The 21,945-nt window shown below is 39.2% G+C and overlaps 1 protein-coding gene across 4 annotated transcripts in view; it reads right to left on the bottom strand.

Moving 5' to 3' along the window:
- bzw2 (basic leucine zipper and W2 domains 2) overlaps positions 1 to 21,427 on the bottom strand; it is a 78,721-nt gene extending 57,294 nt beyond the window's left edge. For 2 of the 4 annotated variants that reach the window (XM_030412913.1, XM_030412911.1), the window contains exons 1-2: positions 21,334 to 21,427; positions 20,424 to 20,494 (exon numbers count right to left, since the gene is read on the bottom strand). In XM_030412913.1, coding sequence (XP_030268773.1) covers positions 20,424 to 20,487 — 64 coding nt within the window. In that variant the 5' untranslated portion in view covers positions 20,488 to 20,494; positions 21,334 to 21,427. The remainder of the gene's footprint in view (positions 1 to 20,423; positions 20,495 to 21,333) is intronic. The other 2 variants (XM_030412914.1, XM_030412916.1) reach the window with 2 other exon arrangements.
- Positions 21,428 to 21,945: the final 518 nt, after the last annotated feature.

Consider the following 21,945-nt stretch of genomic DNA (forward strand, 5'->3'; position numbering starts at 1 on the left):
TCGCTAATCCATCCAGACACCCAGCTGTCGCAGGAATGATAAATTGGCTAGGTTGCCATTTGCAAATGACGTTATCAGCTACAAAGCAACTAATGTCAGATCCATGCTGTCTGGCCACTGGCTGCTCGCTCCTGTGCAAGGTCACTGTCTGCAGTTGCCCTAATGGCCATCAGTGTCATTCTGATTCTTACACATAGGCCTAGTAGGCCTACCTTTAAATTGGTGAGAACATCCAAGTGTAGCAAAACATCTTCTGAATGATATAGGGATAGGGGATTAATTGACATGACTGTCCCCTTCCGTGATGTCCATTTGTCCTAGTCTCTACTTTTCCAGGACAAATTGAGAATATCAAAAGAAAGGTGACCAGGTGGCATTATTACCAGTGCCTACAACCTGGTGTGTACTGTATCTTAGATTTAATTAGCTGGGTTTTGTGAGCTATACATTGATAATCAAATTTACAGTGTGAACACGGACAAGTTTTAGATTTATCTCCAACAGGCCATTTGTGGCTCATGACTCATAGCATGCTACCTAAGCGTAGTTCTAACTTGTGACAATCACAAGCAGTCACAATCAGTGAGTCAAGGATATTCAGGTAAAATCAAACAAATCATTTTATAGCCCAATATAACAAATCACAAAATTACCTCAAGGGGCTTTACAATATGTATTCTACAGCACAGGCTACATGGGACGGATTTCCTACTGGGTGAGCAATGGAGGAAACCTCATGAAAAGCAACAGAGTTGGATCCCTCTCCTGGGATTGAAAGACATGTAATATGCATGTAAAATGCCAGTATGGGACAATCTGGGTGACAAAGTTAGAGAAAGATTCAGGAGGATGACAGTAGCCCCATTCACACAGGAGAAGACGCATAAAAGCCGCAGCTGCGGTTCGCCAATTCTCCGCAAGTGTGGTGATTCACACAGAACTAAGCAGCTCCGCCTTATAGATGAACTGCCGTGAATTCACACAGAAAGCCGGCGCTGCGGCTCCTAAAGAGGCTTGACGGTACATGTCATGATGATGACGTCGGTGTTTTATCAAGGTGTTCCCCCGTGTCCTCCCTGTCAATGTTACTCCCTCACTCGTGAGACAAAGGCTGTTTTCTGGGGGAAAGTTCGCTGAAGTCTCGGTCCGGAGGGCTGACCGTCACAGTGATTTATTTTCATCACAAACACTTGGTGAATTAAAGTTTTTTGACCGTGACAGAAGCTGTTTTTCGGGCAGAGGAAGAGTCAATAGGACGGGCGGGAAGACAAACGCTTCTCCACATATATCTGAGGTATTTTTTTCCTCGTATAAGTTGCAAAAGACAGTTACAGTCACTACGTTACTTTTGTTTGGTCATGTAACGTTGCTTTGTGGTAAATTTCTCTGTATTAAGTTGAGTGAGGACCTGTGTAGTAAACGACAGTCCGATCGACACGCCCCCGATATGCGAAGCTGGCTTATCCGTTCACACTGGTTCGGTTCTCCAATAATATTGAAATTTCACCCCTCGCCGCCTCCGAGAGATTCACACTGAAACGGAGGCAAGGAATTGGGGTACTAAAGCTGCACCCAAAAGCCAGTCTGAATGGGGCTAATGTAAGGGCAACACAAGTGTTTTACATTATGTTTTACATTATTGTTGTTGCCAAAAAGTTAAATTTAAAGTTTAGGTTCAAAGTGCATATGTCTGGGGACTTTGCCAGTTTTTGTTGATTTTTTTGTCTTTTTGGTCCTAGCAGAATGTCTAGTGGGGAAAGTGCAATTGAAAAAACATAACCCTAACCCTTGTTTTAACTAAAAGAATATAAATAAGTAATTCTGTTGAAAGACTTTTGAAAATTGATGGGCCTGAAAGCCCCTCACCTCTTGACCTGGCAGACCCTTGTCCTCTCCACCGAGCAGGAGGATGATGTTGTTCTTGCTATAAACACATCATAGTAATTTACAACAAATAACCATATCTGGTTCTTTCCCCCCCTCAAAAGAAGATGCACTACTTTTCCTCAGGTCAAACGAAGTCAAGCATAATAGAGTCTTCTCTCTCTACATCAGAAGGAAGGAGAACTGTTTTCTAACACAGATGTTATGATTTAATGTGTCTTTAACAATTGTAAATTAGGTAATGACATCTGATGTCTACGCCTCTCCCTCTGAAACAACAGTGGGGGAAGTCTAGTTGGGAAACCTAACCCGGTCCCTCACCCCTGACGTGTCAAAACATTATTTATGAGGGTGTTGTTCCTGTGCCTGTCACATTCCAATCCCACTGCAGTCTCTATACTCATTCAGATTTTCCAATAACTTCTGAACAACTATTAAACTAGAATCTTGTCTTCTTAATTCGAATATATTAACGAACATTAGGATGTATCCATAAAAGTGATGTTTTCCACATTTATCTATGTTATGGTCAAGCCAAGACAAAGTTTTATTGCTTAATAAGTTTGGTTTGGGGTAAAACCCCAGGCTCTCCCTCTTGTTGACCCTTGGTGAGTGGAACAGATTTCCAGGAGATTCCTTTTAGTTCAATACTTTTTGTCATGTACCAGTAAAATGTCTCTGACATGCTTTGTTAAGATAGAACTACAAGGAATACGTATAAGTCCTTGGTCCTATTGTATATTCAAGTGTTGTATGCCTTAGTCATGTTTTACCTCTTTTTGAATGATACGTGATCATGTCATATTGTTTCATGTAGACAATGTCCACCTTTTAAGCATGGTGAAGTTCTGGGAAAGGTAAAACATGATCTCGAAACATTAAAAACAATAGTTTAGTTAAATTAAAGTCTAAATAAAATAAATTAAATTAGAGTCTAAACTCATATCACAGAAGGAGTGATGCTTTTTGCGACAAGCTCTAAGACAAGTGAATTGAATCATTACTTTAAGTGCTTCACTTTTTATTTTAACAGAACGAAGTTCTTTCTTTTTGATTTTTAATATATCGTTAAAGTATCACTGCCTGATCCAGAAGATGCTGAATTAGTTTTAGAATCAGAACTTAAGAACCACCACTCAAAACCACGAAGAAAAAGTCTTTATAAAGACTATCCTCATTTGATGAAGAACTTGCAGTGATTGTCTGCTTTAGAAGCCGTACATGTGGTCTCCCACGAAAGAGAGACTTTGTGTGCTCCCAGCCGAGACCGACTCTGCACCCAGCGCTCCCAATACGGACATCCTGCTGGGCCTCTGGACCGAAAGTCCTTCAACAGAGTACCAGCCTTCCCTCTGGCTAGTGGACCAAAACAGCAAGCCCGCAGTCCAACCCAGAACACTTGAGGAAACCAAACTTCACACTGTAAACCCGAACAGTACTACAAACTTGTTGTATTGCAGGCAATTAAATCAAAGTCGGTAAAAAGTTCACCCAACACTGAAACATTAAGTATTCTTCTATAATTTTAACGAATTATGTCGTTTTGATCTCACAGAGGTCAGTATTTCTGAGTGAACACCATCATTTAACTTGTATCGTCTAAGTTAACAGACGTACGTGAGGGGACATTTCTTCGCCGTGCTGTTGCAAAAATCATACTATCATCTATATTTTGCATTCTGGGACCCGGACTAGTACAAAAAGTTAAAAAAATGTCAGTTATCTTTTATCAAACGCTGTGAATATGTATGACGAAGTTACATGTTACGATATTTATGTTTTCATAAATGCAGTTGCTGCATATTTGAAAGTTTATTTTCTAATCGTCATTGCAAAAAATTATATGTGGTGAGGGAGTCTAAGGGAGTTTCCCTCGCTGATAAGGAACTGACAAAATAACACATGTACTATAATCATTTACGTATTTAAGCAACTTTACATTGTTTGTGCTCTCTGTTATGTGTTATTGTCCCATAGAACGAACTGCATCACAGCATATCACCAGTATCACCAGATATCACCAGTTTGTCATTCTCCCTAGTAAGGAGCAACAGTGTTGGTGGGTAAAGTAATTGTGTACTAAAAACACCATTTGATTATGGCATTCATCATGATTTGGAAATGACATTTGTTTAATCTGTCCCTGCAGGATTTCTGTGACCTCTTCTACAGCAGTTAAAGGTATGTTTTAAATCTGCAGATCTCTATATAAGAAGTGAAATTATGAACTATTGACAAAATATAACAATAGATCAAGAATGTGTAAAATGATCCTGACTAACTGCAAATCCATCTGAAGTTGGATTGTAGTTGTCTATGTTGATATTGCCTGAATGTTTGTTTACAAAAAGATTTTTCAATTATAGGGAGCAGGAGTAAATGGATTGGAAGTGCAAGTTGTGCTCTGTATCCTTGGATACTCGTGCAAAGTTATTTAGGCATTATCGATTGCACCATAGCTACTACTCAAGAGTCAGCCCTCTACCCTGTCTCTACAGTGACTGCATTTGTACTTTCCAGTCATTTAAACCAGTTAAAGCTCATTTGTCACGGTCTCATAGTGATACAGGCAAAGTAAATGTGACTGATAGATCACGATCAGGAAGTGCATTTTTTACATGTCCCTTGTGTGGCAGACATTTTCTGAGGAATCACTATTTTCTCATTGAGGTGGTGAGGTGGTAGTAGGGGTGTGTATTGGCAAGAATCTAGTTACGATACGTATCACGATACAGGGGCAACGATATGATATATTGCGATATATTGCGATACTGTAGGAACAACGATATATTAAGTTTCTTTTAAAGAATTTAATTGTAGAAAAACTGTCATTGCATAGTAAACACACAATGCTGTTACATGCTTAACATCAGCTTACTGAATTCAAACAGAGGGATCTATATTTGTATTTCACAAGAGAAGAAACACAAGCATTTACAGGATTTTTTGGATAAACAAATGAAAAAATAAGTCAACAGATTTCTTGACTGTTAAAAGGTTATCCCTTAACTGTAATATACTGTATAAGCAGGTTCAAATTTCTGAAGTTGAAAAAGAAAATGCAAAGTCACTGCAACATCCGCTCTTTCTGTGCAGGCTGAAGAAATTAATATCTGCCTTTCAGTAAAAGTCTCAAATACTTGCAAATATATGCAGTCCCTGTACAATCTAACATAACAATACTTTTTCTGCAATATCAAGTCATTAGCTTAACATGAAGAAAAAATATGTAAACAATGTTACATTAAGGCTGTAGATATCTGCTTAGAGGTTCACAACCAGTGAGAGGAGTTTTTGATTTCAAAGTAGTTATCAAAAGAAAATATGGTCTCTATACCTTCAAACGTCATAACACTTTTTCTGGCTGTTACCACAAAGAAATTAGCATATACGCTCTCTCTATAATCAAATATGAAAGTGCTTGTAGGATTCTTAAAATATTAACAAAAAATGTAAACTGTTAATGACAAAATAAAGTATGCAACATCCACTTTTTCAGTGTAATTTCAATAAAGGAATTTACCCATCTGCCTAAATAAATAAAAGCTTGCAGGACTCAACAAAATGAAATATGGTCTCAGATACTGGATTTTACATGTTGTTCCAGTTTGTATGTCAGTGCTTATTTTTTAATCTCAAGGTTTTTGTGGAGGAATACAAGCTGGTCCACATGCCCAGCTTTCAGGACGCTTCTCTGTGCATTCACAATGTCCAGCACCGTCGCTTTGACTTGTCCGTACAACTTCGGGAGAGCGATGTCCATGATGTGTTGTCGGGAAGGGACGGTGTAACGGGGCTCCAGTGTTGTCATCATATTACGAAATCCCTCATTCTCCACAACACAATGAGGGCGCATGTCTTTGTAAATAAAAGAAAGTACTGACTGTGTTATCTTGGTTGCGTGAGTTGAGGCCGCTGGAAGTTTCGAAAAGTTAACTTCTTGAATCGTTTGTTGAGAAGGATCCACTCTTTTCACGTTAGCCTGTAATGCTACATTGTCATGGTGTCTCGCCACATGTGATCGCAAATTTGTAGTATTGCCCGAGTACTTGACTCTGGCGTTGCAGAGTTTACAGACCGCATGGCTCTTGTCGAAGTCGTAACTGCGTTCCTTTGTTTTGAAACCAAAATATGCCCAAACATCAGCTTTTAAGGCTGCTGGAGCCAGCTGTATCCTCTCGTCCACAGTCATCACCGGTGAACTGTGCTAAGTTAGCGGTTAGCATGCAATTTGCCATAGACTGGTGCTCTCGCGGGATCTCGCGGGATTTCATTGTTCCTTTGGCGGGGAGGATGTAATGACTGCTGCCAACTAGCGGCCGGAGGTTTGCAACACATAAATGAACAAACGCTGTGAATATTTGCATGTTAATTGTTAATAAAAAATCTATACAGTGCTGTTGAATATCGATACGATATCGTGAAAAAAAATATCGCGATATTTAAGTGTAATGGTATTTTCTTACACCCCTAGGTGGTAGTATGCCCATACAGTAACTGCAGTTACAGCACTAATGGGTACTCATCTTTCAATGCACACAAAAGCAGAAACCATGCAGGCAGTTCAGATTTTGATATGAATATTATACAGTATGTTCAGAAAATAATGGTATGCCAGTCACACCTGCTGGTGAAAATGTTGGGGAGGGACCTGCTCAGTGTGAGAGACCCTGTTGAGATAGAGAGTCAGTGTGACACACATACTTTAAGAGCACAGCTGCACCAAAATTTACCATCACTTTTCTAAAGATGAAAACAATTCTTCATGTGTCTGACCTGGCAACTCAGGATATAGTGGAGCATCTGACACAATTATTTTCTCTGTCCCAGCCTCTTGTCAAGCAATCTATTAGAGAAGTCTTAGAACATCATGACATCTCTGCTAGTGAAAATACTCTAGATGAGGTAGTTACTGCTGTTCTGGAAAGCAACATTCTTGTAAACGCCACAGCTAAAGGTAGAGAGTTACCTTAAACCAAAAGAAGAAAAACATTTGTTGAGAAAAACTATCCTGTGGTGAAGCCTGTAGAGTATGTGCTAGAGCGAGGACACACAGCAGTCCATGTTCCTATTCTTGACATGATTCAGAAAATGTTCAAACATACAGACATTCTGGACAAAGTTCTAGAAACAAAGATGTCACAGAAAGGTCATTTTATGAGCCACCAAGATGGTTCCTACTACAAGGAGAATGAATTATTCTCTACCTCAGATGATCTAAAGCTACCACTCCTTTTGTTCATTGATGATCATGAAATAGCAAACCCACTTGGAACATCACGGAAAGTCCATAAACTATGTTCAGTCTACTGGGTATTTGCTGATCTGCCGAGTAAATATAGATCATCATTGCATGTGCTTCAGTTAGCAGCCTCATGTAAGGCGTCTGACGTTCAGAGGTTTGGCTATGAAAGATTGTTTGGTCCTCTGTTACGAGATATCCAAACACTGGAGCAAGACAGTGTATTTATTGAGTCCATTGGTAAAGCAGTAAAGGGCACAGTCTCGTATGTCGTGGCTGATAATCTTGCAGCTCATGCATTAGCAGGATTTACAAAGTGTGTCAGAGCTCAATATTTTTGCAGATTCTGCACAGCTACCAAAGACCAAATTCAGGCTCATGATGTTGGGGGTGGAGAATTCAGTCTGAGGACAAAAGCCAGTCATGATGTTGATGTTGATGCTGTACTGCATAGGGATAGTCAGGGTCAGAGTGGTGTTCAGGGAGACTGTGTTCCTGAGTCAGGGTCTAAAGTACAGTCATACAGTCACAGGTTTCCCACCAGATGTCCTGCACGATCTTCTTGAGGGCATTGTGCCTGTAGAGCTTGCTCTGTGTATTGGGAAAATGATCCATCATAAATACTTCACCCTGGAGTGTTTGAACAGAAAAATCATGTAATTCCCATACAAGCAGACAGACAAGGTTGACAGACCTCAGCCTATCCCAAAGACCTTCACTGTAAAGAAAATGATTGGTGGCAATGGCCATGAAAATGCTACTTTGCTCAGACTACTGCCATTGATTATTGGTAGTAAAGTTCCAGAGCAGGATGGAGCATTGACAGTACTCATGGATTTGAAAGAGGTAGTAGAGCTGATGCTTTGCCCAGTTTTTACAGACAAATCCATCCAGTATTTGCAGATGAAGATACAGGACCATAGACACATGCTGCAGGAAATTTTTCCTGATGTCATACTCAGACCAAAGCATCACTACACTGAGCATTACCCTGACCTCATACGTTGTTTTGGACATATGAGGGAAAACACCGCTTTTTCAAGCGTGTATTACATGACACACAAAACTTCAAGAATGTTTTTAAAACACTAGCAGACAGACACCAACACTTTTGCTGGCATACCATCTCCAGTGTTGTGCCTGAACGATCGTTCATGAACTTGTTCATATTTTGTGCGAACGTGAACTGAACGTACTGTATTCTGCCTAATGAACGTTATTGTGAATGCGTTCATTCTGGTGTTTGTGAACGGCGCGTTCTCAGAGTTTAACTTCGTTCAAGACAGTGCCAGATTTCCATCAAGCCTTCCAGGCGAAAACTGGCTAAAACACACCATGAACAGGCCTTAATATGTAGCGAAAAAACACCCAGTCTGGCTGTTGTGTATAAAAAGGATGCTGGACAAGAGGTTTGTGCAGCTCGCTTTACTTTCGATCAAAATGAAACTTAACTATTTCAGACAGAAACAGCTGCATACCAAACATGCAGTGAAGCATTACCAAACGAACACAGATTAATTCGTCCTGAACGGACTCAACACTGGCAACACCAGCCACTACAGAGTCGCACCACTGCATGCGTCATCAATGTACTAAGCATGGAGGCAGAAACAAATGAAGGCTTCACATCTGTTTTTTTATTGTGATATATCTAAAAAGTTTTGGAATGATGTTGTCGAATCTAATTTTTTTGATGCTGCTAATTCTGTCTATTCTCTTACCCTTAAACATGTTATTTACTATGTTAACCCAGTATATAATGCTCTTGAACACATGATTAACTTTGTTATCCTATGCAAAATGTTTTATTCACAAACAAAAATTTGCAAAATCACTACCTAAATTTGCTCCTTTGCTGCTGGAACTGAGCTCTTTGCTTAAATCTCTGATTTTGTTAAATAACAAAAAAAGTAATACCTTACTGAGTCATAATGAAAAGTTTTTCCCTGAAGCCACTGTCTGAACTATCCATTTAAAATTTCATTTTATTTTAAATTTTTAATTTGTTCTCTGTCCTGTACCACAAACCTGAAACGGCACATTGAACTAAAGCACCCGGCGAGCCTTTCAAGGTATGTGCAAGTGAATAAAAAATCAAAAGACACTGCAACGGCGAGCCAAAACAGATCCTCTACCACCCAAATCACATTAACGGCGTACAGTAGCGGCTCCGCTGTCTTCATCTCCCAGCCGCAGCTGGACAACCTGGTTTTGCAGAATATTGTGGGAGAGCTGCAGTTTCAGTGTTAAAACTGATAAAATAATAGCTGTCTGTGGTTCTATATGGGCTGTGGTAATAATTTTGAAAAATAATAGCTTGCATCAACATATTGAAAAAAAAAGAACTATGAACTAGTTCATATTTGGAACTGTGAACTTAGTTCAAAATTTTGAATTATGAACTATGAACTGAACTAATTCATTTTAAAGTTTGTGAACTGAACTTTGAACAAGTTCATGTAGACAGTGAACTTTCCTAACACTGACCATCTCAGTGCCCCATCCTTCTTCAAACCTCACCAGCAGACATCAAGTGTATCATCTGTGATGGTATCGGGGCTTCCTGATGTTGCAAAGGCATATGTTGAACACATGACAGACAGCAGCATGATTTACAGCACATCAGGTGTCAATGTTGATGGAACTGATTATGGTGTGGAGATGTTTGTGTCTGTGGGACAGGAGGGAAGATTGCCTCAGTTTTGCAAAATTGAACAGATTCTCCTTGTGGATAACCAGATTGTCTTTCTTTGCAAGAGACACACATCATATTACATTGAACATCTGCGATCGTATGAACTTTCACCAGGGAACTTGACTGTCCACACTTTAGCAGAGCTCAATGACACATTACCTCTCTCTGCATACAAAACAGGAAGACTGCTCTTAACACCAAAACGGTTCATATTACTACACTGAAATTTCAGCTCATCTAAGGGGAACAGCTAATAACTTTGTTCTAAGATGATTCTTTTTTTTTTATTTTTTTTTTTTTTATTTATTATATTATACAACACAAAATAAACAATACAACCACAAACAACCACAATAAAATAAATCAAACAAAGAGATATGACAAAGACATGCTACATATACAAGCACATACATATACACAAAGTCAAATTAAAAATACAGATGGGGGGGGGGGCAGTACTGTACCATTGCAATTCGATTGTTCATTTCATAATAATGTTCATTTCTTAATCATTTTCAAGTTAATTTACATGGAAACAGGGTAACAATGTGACTTACAGGGCTGCACAGCAAGAGTCCTCCATCATCTCAAATTTGGAACTGGAATAATTCCCAGAACTTGGTCCCAATTTATTCCAAAATTATACGCGGAATCGTTCATCAAATCGGCCATTCGCTCCATTCCAAGAAGATCAAAAAATTCAAGTAACCATGTTTCTTTTGAAAAACAATTTGTCTTACGTGTCTTCCAATTCATCAAAATCATTCTTTTAGCAACCAAAAAGCCTAGGCATGCTATTTTCCTATCTCTTTTTGACCTGAGTTGTGCAGCCCTATATCCCAACAAACAAATGAGAGGACAAGGAGAAAGTTCTATCTTAAGCATAAGTGACACTGAGTGGACCACATCCTCCCAGAAGGATTTAACTGCAGGACAGTGCCACAGCATGTGGATCAGAGTTCCTACTTGACCACACCCATGCCAACAGAGGTCAGAAGAGCTGGGGTCTATTTTTTTCATTCTTGCTGGTGTGATATATGCTCTATGATGGATTTTCATTTGTATGACTCTAAATCTGACCGATTTGGACATTGCTGCAGGGTCCCTCCATATTCTTTCCCACTCTGTTGAATTTAATGAGACCCCTAAATCCTGTTCCCACTTTAACTGAGTGTGGGCATTAGGATTTGAGGAGGAGCATATTAACAATTTATATAGACCCGAGACTGTGCCTCTGTGTGATGCTAAACCTCTCAATTTACTATCTATTTCAACATTGTACTCCAAATATTCTCTTGGGAATTTTGACAGTATTGATGCTAATTGTGCATATTTTAAGAAAGCATTGGCATTTAAACTATACCTCTTTCTGAGCTCCTCAAAAGTCAAAATCAACCCATTTTCTACAATTTGTGAGATTACATTAATGTTGTGATGCTGCCATACAGGGTCTGACAATGGATTCCCTGCTGCTTTAAATGCTGCATTGTGCCATAGTGGACATGATGCTAAGGCAATCTTTGTTATTCCCAATTTTTTATGAACCTTTTTAATAATATCACATGACAGGCTGATAATACAATTGTCTATTTTTGCTAGAGCAGGATGGTACCACAGTGATGACAATGAAATTAATTTGTTCTTGTCCCTTACAATGCCTTCTTCCAACCACTCCCAACTACCTTGGATTCTATTATGTTGATATCCCCACATCAAAGGGAATCGCACATTAAATGCTAAATAATACATATACACATCTGGGATTCCCAAGCCCCCCTTATCTCTTGGCAATGATAATTTGGTGCTATTCATTCTGGGCTTCTTTCCTTTCCACAAGAAATTGGAGAACAGTTTATTTATATTATCAAACCAAGGTTTAGATATATGTAGAGGAATGGAAGAAATCAAAAAGATTAATCTTGGTAGAATGTTCATCTTGAGTACCTCGGCTCTGCCCCATAAGGACAAAGGCAGGTTAGACCACCTTTTAAGATCTTCCTTTATGGAATTTACCAAAGGTTGAGCATTTAATTCAAACATTTTACTGATAGGTGTACTAATCTTAATGCCCAAATATTTCATCCCCTCTCTTTTCCATATAAACGGAGCGGATCCCAGATCTGTAATGTATGTACAATGATTTAAGGGTATGGTTTCACTTTTGCTCCAATTTATTTTATAGCCTGACAGACTGCCAAATGTTTTTATAATTTCCAATACTCTAGGGATTGAGCACGATGGCTTTGACAAGGTCAACAAAATGTCATCTGCATACATATTAAGTTTGAAATCATAACCCCCGATTGAAACACCAGTAATATTTCTTTCCATCCTTATTATACAAGCAAGAGGCTCTAATGCCAAGATAAATAATAGTGGAGATAGAGGGCAGCCTTGTCTTGTAGAGCGATAAAGTTGAAATGGTGCTGAAATTATATTATTGCTCTTAACTGCTGACACGGGTTCATGATACAGAGCTCTGATCCACTGTAAGCATCTTGGACCAAAACCATATCTGGACAGAGTATAAAACAAGTACTGCCATTCAATGCGGTCAAATGCTTTCTCCGCATCCAGTGATACTGCTATCACTGGATGTGGGAGAGAGCTGGCAACCTGCATGATTTGCATGAGTCTCCTCATATTGTTGGATAATAATCGCCCTGGGATAAAGCCGACCTGATCCAGGTGGATTAAAGTGGACACCGTTTTTTCTAATCTTTTTGCTAATATCTTTGCAAACAATTTATAGTAATTGTTTAGTAGGCTTAAAGGTCTGTAATTGTTTACATCTAGGTGGTCTTTCCCAGGTTTTGGCAAGAGTGATATTATCGCTGTCCGCATCGATTGTGGCATAAATTGCTTCTGTATAATGTCATTATATAAAATCACTAACAATGGTGTGATCTCTTTTGAAAAACATTTAAAAAATTCAGTGGTATAACCATCTCCTCCAGGTGCCTTACCATTTGACAAACATTTAATATTACTCAAAATTTCAGCCGCTGAAATTGGGGCATCAAGTGATTGTTTTTGCTGTTCATCTAATTTTGGCAAGGGTAGATTTGCAAAGTAAAGATCTAGCTCTTGCTGTGTTACTTTACATTCAGATTTGTACAGTGATGAGAAAAATGTTTTAAACGTGTCATTGATAATATCATGGTCCCTTAAAATCTCACCACTGTCATTTCTTAGAGCGGAGATTGAGTGCTTTTGTTCAAGTTTTTTTAATTGGTATGAAAGCATTTTCCCTGCCTTCTCGCCATTTTCATAGAGTGTCCTTCTCAGTTTGTATAGTGTAAAGGCAGACTCCTCATTCAATAATGCTTGTATCTCTGCCCTTGCCCAAAGCATTGCTTGTTTCACAGTATTGTCACTTGGATCTGCCATATGTTTCAACTCAAGTTCTTTAAGTCTGGATGATAATTTCTCTTTCTTTTTTAACTTCTCTTTCTTCTTATGTGATGAAAAACTAATAATCCATCCCCTACATGTTGCCTTATAGGCCTCCCAGACTGTCTGAATGGGAATGTCAGGAGTTATATTTAATTCAATGAATTCTTTTGTATTCTGTTGTATTAGTTTAACAAAATTGTCATCTTTTAACATGGAATTATTAAAGCTCCATCTTTTAGATTTTGGTTTAGATTTAGGAGACGGATCAAAATTTAATGAAACTGGGGCATGATCTGATATGACAATACTGTGAATTGTGGAATCAACAACAGAATCCAATACATTATTTGACAGCAAAAGATAATCAATTCTGGAGTAAGAATTATGTGCCCTTGAATAAAATGTGTACTCTCTTGATTGACTGTTAATCAAACGCCAAACATCAGTTAATGATTGTTCTTCTAGTAGCTCGTTGAAGGCTCTTGAGAGAGACTTATCTGCTGGTAAAGGGTGACCAGAACGGTCTACTAAGGCATCATTTACTAAATTAAAATCACCGCCCACCAATAATGGTGTGTTCTGGAACTGTGCTATCAGTATATTTAATAAGGAAACAAAATTGGCTTGTGCCACATTCGGGGCATATAGATTAACTAAAGTTATTTTATTATTCTGCAGTTCACCTGAGACTATAACCCATCGTCCCTCTTTGTCCGAGATCACATCCAAGGCTGTGAATAAAATCCTCTTTGAGATTAATATACAAACTCCTCTGGAAGCTTTCGTGCCCGCAGAGAAAAATATTTGTCCTACCCATCGCTGTTTTAATTTCATAGTCTCTTCCTTTGTTAAGTGTGTTTCTTGTAACATCGCTATATCACATTGAAGAGAATTTAAATGAGATAGAACTTTAAACCTTTTAATAGGATTTTGAATTCCATTTATATTCCATGTGATAACTTTAATTATCCTTGATGACATTAAACATAATTAGTTTTTTTTTAATTTTTTTTTTAGTTTTTTTAAATAAGAGTATTTTGCAGAAGGCTGTACTGTGGCAGGGAATGGAGGGGAATAAACAAACAAAAATACCACATTATACACAACATAAAACACACACACCAACCCACAATAAAGCAGATTACATTTAGTGTCAATAAGATGGAAAAAAAAAAAGTCCATCTCCAATCCGTGATAGTCGGGCGTAGACGTCGCCGTATGACTGGCCGCCAGACCATTACAACACTTAATACTGATATTTCCCCTATATAAAGAAAAAAAAAACATTCAAATCTAGGTCGAGATGGCCAACCATATTTCTTACTTTACTTTCCAATGACAATTGGTTTACTCAAGCCGCAAAATATATAACCAAGTCCTTGTATCCTATTGTCTATATTCTAATAAAACAGGCATAGGACCTTTAAACAAAAAGAAAAACAAAAGAGAGCCTGTATTGGAAACTCACTGTATGAGGACGTCACGGACCGACGTCAGGTGCGCTGGTCCGGTGGATCTGCTGCAGCCTCTTCTCCAGCTCTGTCCGTGCTGCCTCAGGCGTGTTGTAAATCAACTTCTCTCCATCAATAGTCACCACTAGCCGGGCAGGGTGAAGTATCCCGCATCTTAACTTCTGCCTTTTAAGTTCTTGGATTATATCGTTGTATTCTCCGCGTTGTCTCCTCACCGCAGCTGTCAGATCCTGTCGGATGTAAAAAGGTCGATCTTCCAAGAAGAGAGTCTTTTTCTTTATTGCTGCAGCCATTATTTTCCGTTTATCTTCCCATCTTAGCAGCCGTGCTATAATGTTGCGTGGTGGATCCTCAGGGTTAGGTCGTGGGCGCAACACTCTGTGAGCCCGATCCACCTCAGGCACTGGGTTACTTTCACCCGCGCCCAGAACATAACGAAATATGCGGACCAGCAGTCCAGTCAGATCCCCGGCCTCCATGCCTTCTTTGATGCCTATGATCATGATATTATTCCTTCTGCTGCGCGACTCAAGATCATCCAGCCGATTACACAGAAGTGTCACTTTTTTGGAGAGCTCATGCGCCACAGATTTCTCCTTTCCCAGGTCATCTTCCAGGGTGCTTATGCGTTTTTCTGCATTTGCGACTCTGTGCTGCACAGCTTTAAAATCTTTTGATAATGTTCGGATCGAGGAGCATATCTCATCAAGTTTGACTGTCATTGACTCTTGATTACTTTGAAATGAGCTGAACAAACTTTTCGCCCACGCTGGAGCCTCCTCACCTGCGTCCGCGTCCTGCGCACTCGTCTTCTTTGCACTCATAGTGTTTCTAGCAGAGATTTGATCTTTAATTCTCTGTCTTGTCACCCGCTCCTGAGTCATCCAGTTAACACAGATATTCCCCCTCTTTGTGTTATTTTGTAGCTTGTCTTTTCTTCTTTTTTAGGGGTTAAATTGGTCTGGCGAGTCGCCTCTCATACTAAGACGCCATGTTCACCTGTCCGTAGTCACGTGATCAATCTGTTCTAAGATGATTCTTAATCACAATCAAACTACCTCCATTTACCATGTTTGTTTGTTTGTTTTTATTACAGTACATCAACAAATGTCAAGATATGACTACTCCCCAGAAATTTGTGCTCTGTATATGTGTTGCAACAGATGTTGCCATGAAGCTCATTCTAACCGAGCGACCACAGTCAGTAGAAGACCTCCAGAATATAATGCAAGAGAAGTTTAAGCCAAGGCTGGACTGTCACTTTACCCTTCAGTATGAGGATCCTGACTTCAATGGACAGCTCAGTGTTCTTATGGATACTCAGGAGCTCCCTGAGAAAGGCACATTGAAAGTGGTGAGATCTGAAAGTGATGCATCCTCCACTGGAAGCTCTGATACAGACATACTCCCACATGTAGATTTAAGACAGCGTCAGAAGAACTGGCCCTTATGAATGCAGTCACAGGTAAATATAGTAATAGTGTTACTTTGATTAATAATAGTAAAAAAAAAAAAAAAAAATAGATATTTAACATTTCATGTAAAAAATCATTTGACAGCTCCACGTTATTTTTACACATAAGTATTTGTATGTGTGCAGGTGTTTGCTGAGTTCCATCGCATCACAAATGTGAATCCACGCAGCCAGTTTTACTGTGAACTTGACCGATACACACCGAAACTAGTCGTACTGTACCGGCAGAAGGCCTCACGCACGGAGAAGATAGCAGAGGCGCTTAGAGAGATCCTGAGAATTTATGACTTGGAAGTAAGTTTATTCCATGGGGACAAAACTTATTATATAATGTGTTGCTGTTACAGATTGTGATTTTTGTAGGTTAAATATCACAGGCGAATGGCGAATTTAAGTTCGAAGTTAAGTCACCGTTTAAGTTGAGTGACTGAAATCCTCGTCATCCTATTCAAAGGCTGCAACAGGCGACTCATCGATAATGGGGTGAAGTTAGTTTTAGGTTGGATATTCGGCAGATGTTCACTCGGGTCCAACCGCGACTTTACTGAGGTTCAACCAGTGTCAGCAGCAGGAGGACAGTTAGCTCACCTCCAGAGCCTTGTGCTGAACCGCTGGAGACCAATTTAGGGACCTTCATTAAATTACTTAGCATAAATATATTAATACAAAATAATTGCAGTTTTTTCAATGTCTTTCATGTCATGTGACCCAGTGACTCCCAACCAGCAGCAGATTGTATTACTAAACTGGAGAAATGAGACACACCTAATGTTATTGTACTTAAGTGCTTCCTCTATTTTATATGAATATTAATATGCAGAAATTAAGATATTTTTTTCTCAATAGCTTCCATGTCCTGTGGCCCACTGACTTCTGAAACTGATACTGTTTCCATAAAAAATATATGATGATAAAGAAAACAATGGTTAAAAATGTTCTCTAATGCTCAAGAGGTTCACATAATTTCAAGCAGCAATGTCAACTTCAACACTATTTCATCTCATGTCTTAGATTCTGATTCTGAAATTCTGAAAATGAATTTTTTTTTTCAAAAATCTCACCAGTAGTCACCATTTAAAGGGTTATTTTTCAAAATTTTCTTCCGGGGAAACATGCCCCCGGCCCCCCCTAGTGTTGCTAGGTTACCGACTCAGAGCCCCGCTGCTACAAATAAATCTAGGGGAAACACTGTCTTCTAACAATTTTTGACGTGTGGGCCGAACTATTTCTTTCTTAGCTGAAGCCGACAACGGGACAAAACAAAGAGAAAGAGACATAGTGGAGCCGTACATTTTCCTGCTTTTTTGTCCTTTGCCAATCACACCTATGGGTATAGTTGGAAGAGAACTTTCTAAAAGAACATTATAATTCATGTCTATAATATATAATTATATACCTCTGACATATATTTTTGTACCTAGGATTAAGCTAGCACTATATGAAATATGTATAAGCCATCAGTGCTGCTGCTGCTTATGTCTGTGTGTGTTTGATATATTTTGACAAGTAACCTTTCCTTTTGTCTATTACGTGATTTTGGTTATGTCATTTTAAAACATGTCAATAATGTCTGTTAAACCATGGTGGATTTCTGTGAATGGTGAATCGCGATCTCAAAACTTTCAAGACGATAGGAATAGTTTAATAAAAATTCCATGAGATAAACTGTGATATCGCCACAGGAAGTGACGCTGTTAGCCCGCCCTTCAGTTCCGCCTTCAGAGTAAAGGATAAAACAGGGAACTCCGTTCTCCCTCTCTCTCTTCTGCTTAACTTTTTGAAAGTCTCATCCTCGTGAGACTTTCCTCTCATATCTACTTTTGATTTCCGCACTTTACTTTCTTTGTTTTTGCGTCACGCTCCAAGACTTGCGATCGGCGCAGATTTAAACCACATGTGGAATTTTACTTCAAAGTTATCACTCGCGGTTTTAAGGTACAGTCTCTCTGAGTACCTTTTTTTTGAAAAGCTCGAACAAAAACGAAACTTATCTCTTTTTGTTTTTTTTACATATTGCTAAGTATCGTTGCCGACTCAGAAGAAGTTACCTTTCTCTAATTCTTGCATTTAGTGACGAAGGAAGATTCGCGCGCCCAGCGCTTCCTCCTCCAGTTATTTTTAGACAAGAGGTTAAATTAGTTCATAATTAAAGCTGAAGAACCCCCGCTCAAAGATATCGTGATTAAGACATTGATCATCACACAGCCGGTGCAGTAGTTGACTGCTCAAGAAGCTGTGCCAACTTTTCCAGCTGAGCAGAGACATTATCATCCAGCCACAACCGACTGGTCGCCCCAGCGCACTCAAGCGAAAACTCCGCTGGGCCATGTGGACCGAACCTCATCATCAGAGACGAGAGTAACTTCCCTCCAGCTGTTGGACCGGGCTGCCAACCACAGTCAAGCCAAGAGGACATCAGAGGAACCGAATCCTTGGACTTCGTCCATCTACAAACAAAGTAGGCTGAACTTCTGCACACAGCTGGATTAACACACATGAAATCAGAGTTGGTATCTGTAAGCTTCGATTCTCATTTTATAAGCTCAAAGAGAATTTCGGTTAGGGTTCAGTTTGTGTAAAAATTACTCCGTAATATTTTAAATTAACGACCTGTTCCGCAAATTCACCATCGATAAGAAATCACCTAATCTTAACCTTTACAGTCTCCACATTTTCTGTTATTTGTTGTCATTTGTTTGAATTACCATTTCATTTTATTTACTCTGCATTATTTAGTTAATAAACATGTATAACCATATGTCCATGTCTGTGCAAATTTAATTTTAAGGTGGAAAATCGATGGATCCGTGTAAAGAAATCACTGCTTCAGAATATGAGATATAGAATATGAGATTGAATATAGATTTTGAAATTAAATAAATTAAATACATTAATTCAAACTGTCCAAGTCAAACTTGTGCAGTTAGATGTTTGGAATAATTCCCTCCGGATCATTCCAATAATTAAACAACAGAGGTGTTGCCCCATGTGCGAGTGTGTTATTAATTGCCAGTGATTAATTACCTTTATTATCAAGTAGTGTATCTCCTACAAGGTTTTTACACTTAAAAAAAGAGAGGAGTAGAGGACTCCACACCAGCTGGGCCTATGCGGGGGGAGTGCTAATTATCTGTTTATGTACATCATATGTGCATATGTGTTCATTGGTGCATGAGTGTGTTCACTGTCCCTTATGAACAGACCCAAGGACATATTAACATTTTATATATATCTAAGTGTGCACTTTAATCTCTCCCAAACAAGTGTTGTAGATTTCTCCTTGCTGTGGCGTCTAATGGGCTGCAGGTGAGCTGGGCTGATTGACTGACTGTAGGTGTGTAAGTTGTTCTAGGAAGCTTATCTGTACAACCCCTAAGCTTGCAGTTTAAAAGGCTGGCCTCTCCTATCGTCTACAGCAGTGATGTGCACAAGGGGGGGGCAGGGGGGGCAGTCGCCCCCCCTCATGGCCCAATTGTTGAGAAATGCGCTCTAAAGTGCCCTCCTGAGAGCCAAAACGCGCGCTAAAGTGCCCTCCTGAGAGCCAAAACGCGTGTTAAAGTGCCCTCCTGAGAGCCAAAAAAGCATGCCAAAGTGCCCTCTTGGTTGGCAAAACACACTAAACTGCCCCCTTGGCTGGTTAAAACATGATAAACTGCCCTCTTGAGAGCCAAAATGCGCGCTAAAGTGCCCTTCTTTTCGCCCCTGCCCTTCAAAAAGTCTGCGCACGCCACTGGTCTACAGGCTCTTCCAACCAGCTAAACTGTTCAAGTGTAAAGTGTGTCCTGTCTGTTACATGATGTAACTGGCCAGGTACGGTGAGGCTGGGTAGCATTTTTCTTCAGAGTTTATTGTCCTGTGTTGGTTAAGATTTAGGCTAGTGATTTGAGTCCTCATTCTTCTTATATGATGAAGTAAATCTGGGCTGCTCAGCTTTTGTTCCCCTTTTGTTTATTGTTTAGCTGTTGGCCACCCTGAAGCTAAGAGTATATAAATGATAAATAAAGCCTCAAATTGGCTGCAAGATTCTTTGTCACAGGTGGTTCTTGGGAGCCCAGAAGACTCACAGACTCACACAAACAACTTTTGAATAATCAAATGGTCATGTAAATAATAGAGTTTAGTCCCTGATTTGTTTAATATTCGCAAAAGACGGTTCTGCAGACTGATTTATGTAGCTTTGGTTAGGATCAACAGTGTCTTATAGCTAATACAAGGGGCATATGATGCAAACATTACCCAAAAGCTGTATATGGTACTCACCCCTTTTCCTGGTCTTAAACCTCTGGCCTGTGAGCACTGGCTTCTGCTGCTTACCGGTATTCATACAAGTCCTAAAAACAGCAACACAGGTAGATTATTTATTTAACATTATTTGATTAATTGCTTTTCACTAAAAAACAAATGTCTCATGTATGTGATGCGATAAGAATATTTGTTTCCTACCAAAATGTAATGTTAAAGTGATTCAAGTGCATTTTAGATCATCATATCAATCATATTTTTTTAAAAGTTTTTAAGGATATTTGATGATTATCCAGAAAATGTTATGAATCATAACTGTTGTACAGAATAAAATACAGAAATCAAATATTCCATGTGAGACAAAGTTAGCTGGCTAGCAAAAAAGGAAACTATGCTAACACAAGTAACATTGTCTAAAAGTAAACAGTATGTAAATGTAATCATACAAGAAGAACCCTGATCCCAAAAAAATGTTGGATGCTGTGTAAAATATGAATAAATCAGAATGTGATTATTTGTTAATACTTTGACATATACTAAATTGGAAACAAATCCAAAGGAAGGTTCATCACTTTGTCAAACACATGCTATATTACTGCATGAGCTCAGGAACCCTTTCTAAAACTGTAAATTATGGAATTCTGTTTTTATTTAGGTTTTAAACAGCACAATCCTAATATATAAACTATTAATTGTTCACTCCTAATCATAACCAATAGGAATGAACCCAAATTATGAAAAAACCATGAAAGAGCGTTAGACATAGCAGCTTATACAGAATAGCTTTTTCACCAAGCTTCAGTACCACTACTTATCTATAACTGTGCCTTATTGACTCTACTCACCAATTTGTTGCCTAAATCTGCCTCATGAGTCACTCTTTCTCTGAGTCTTATTTTTAAAAATAGTTGAAAAACCACATTCTTACCAACAGTGAGTTCCTTGTGCTGCCTGTAAGTGAAATGGACTGTGTTGACTGATTGTCCTTCTGCCAGTAAACCTTGTGCTCTGCTCTAAATATAGCGTGCTCATCCCAGCAGTGTAGACCTGCCTCTTAATCTTAGGCCTGCAACACGTGTCATATTACTCAGAGTGTGTCTAGCTCATTATCTCTCTCTCACTCTCTGTCTCTGTCATTCACTCATGCATATTCACACATGGTAAACCTGCGTCTGCAGCAGGGCTTGGAGAAGTCCACTGTGCCTTGGCAGATTGCAGTGCTACTGGCTGTATCACAGATTACAGCACTTTCTAATGCACAACATCAGTCCCTGTTGTCTGGGTCTCTGTCAGATCAAGAACACACTCTTTGTGTGTCTGTTGACTGCCATCACTTGCTTGCCGTGACACAGATGATATTAAGAAAGGCAGAGCTGAACAAGGAGCAGACTCCTTGTCTCAGTGTTGAAGATAGTGCAGTGTTCAGTCTCAGTTCATTGGCAGCGAAAAGCGAAAAGTCAGATTGGGTCTTTCAAACTCAGTGCTCTCCTCATGTGCTGTCCTCGGTATATGTTGAGCAATGATGACTAATTGTTTTTCC

This window comes from Sparus aurata, chromosome 3 (genome assembly GCF_900880675.1).
Source record: "Sparus aurata chromosome 3, fSpaAur1.1, whole genome shotgun sequence".
Lineage (NCBI taxonomy): Eukaryota > Metazoa > Chordata > Actinopteri > Spariformes > Sparidae > Sparus > Sparus aurata.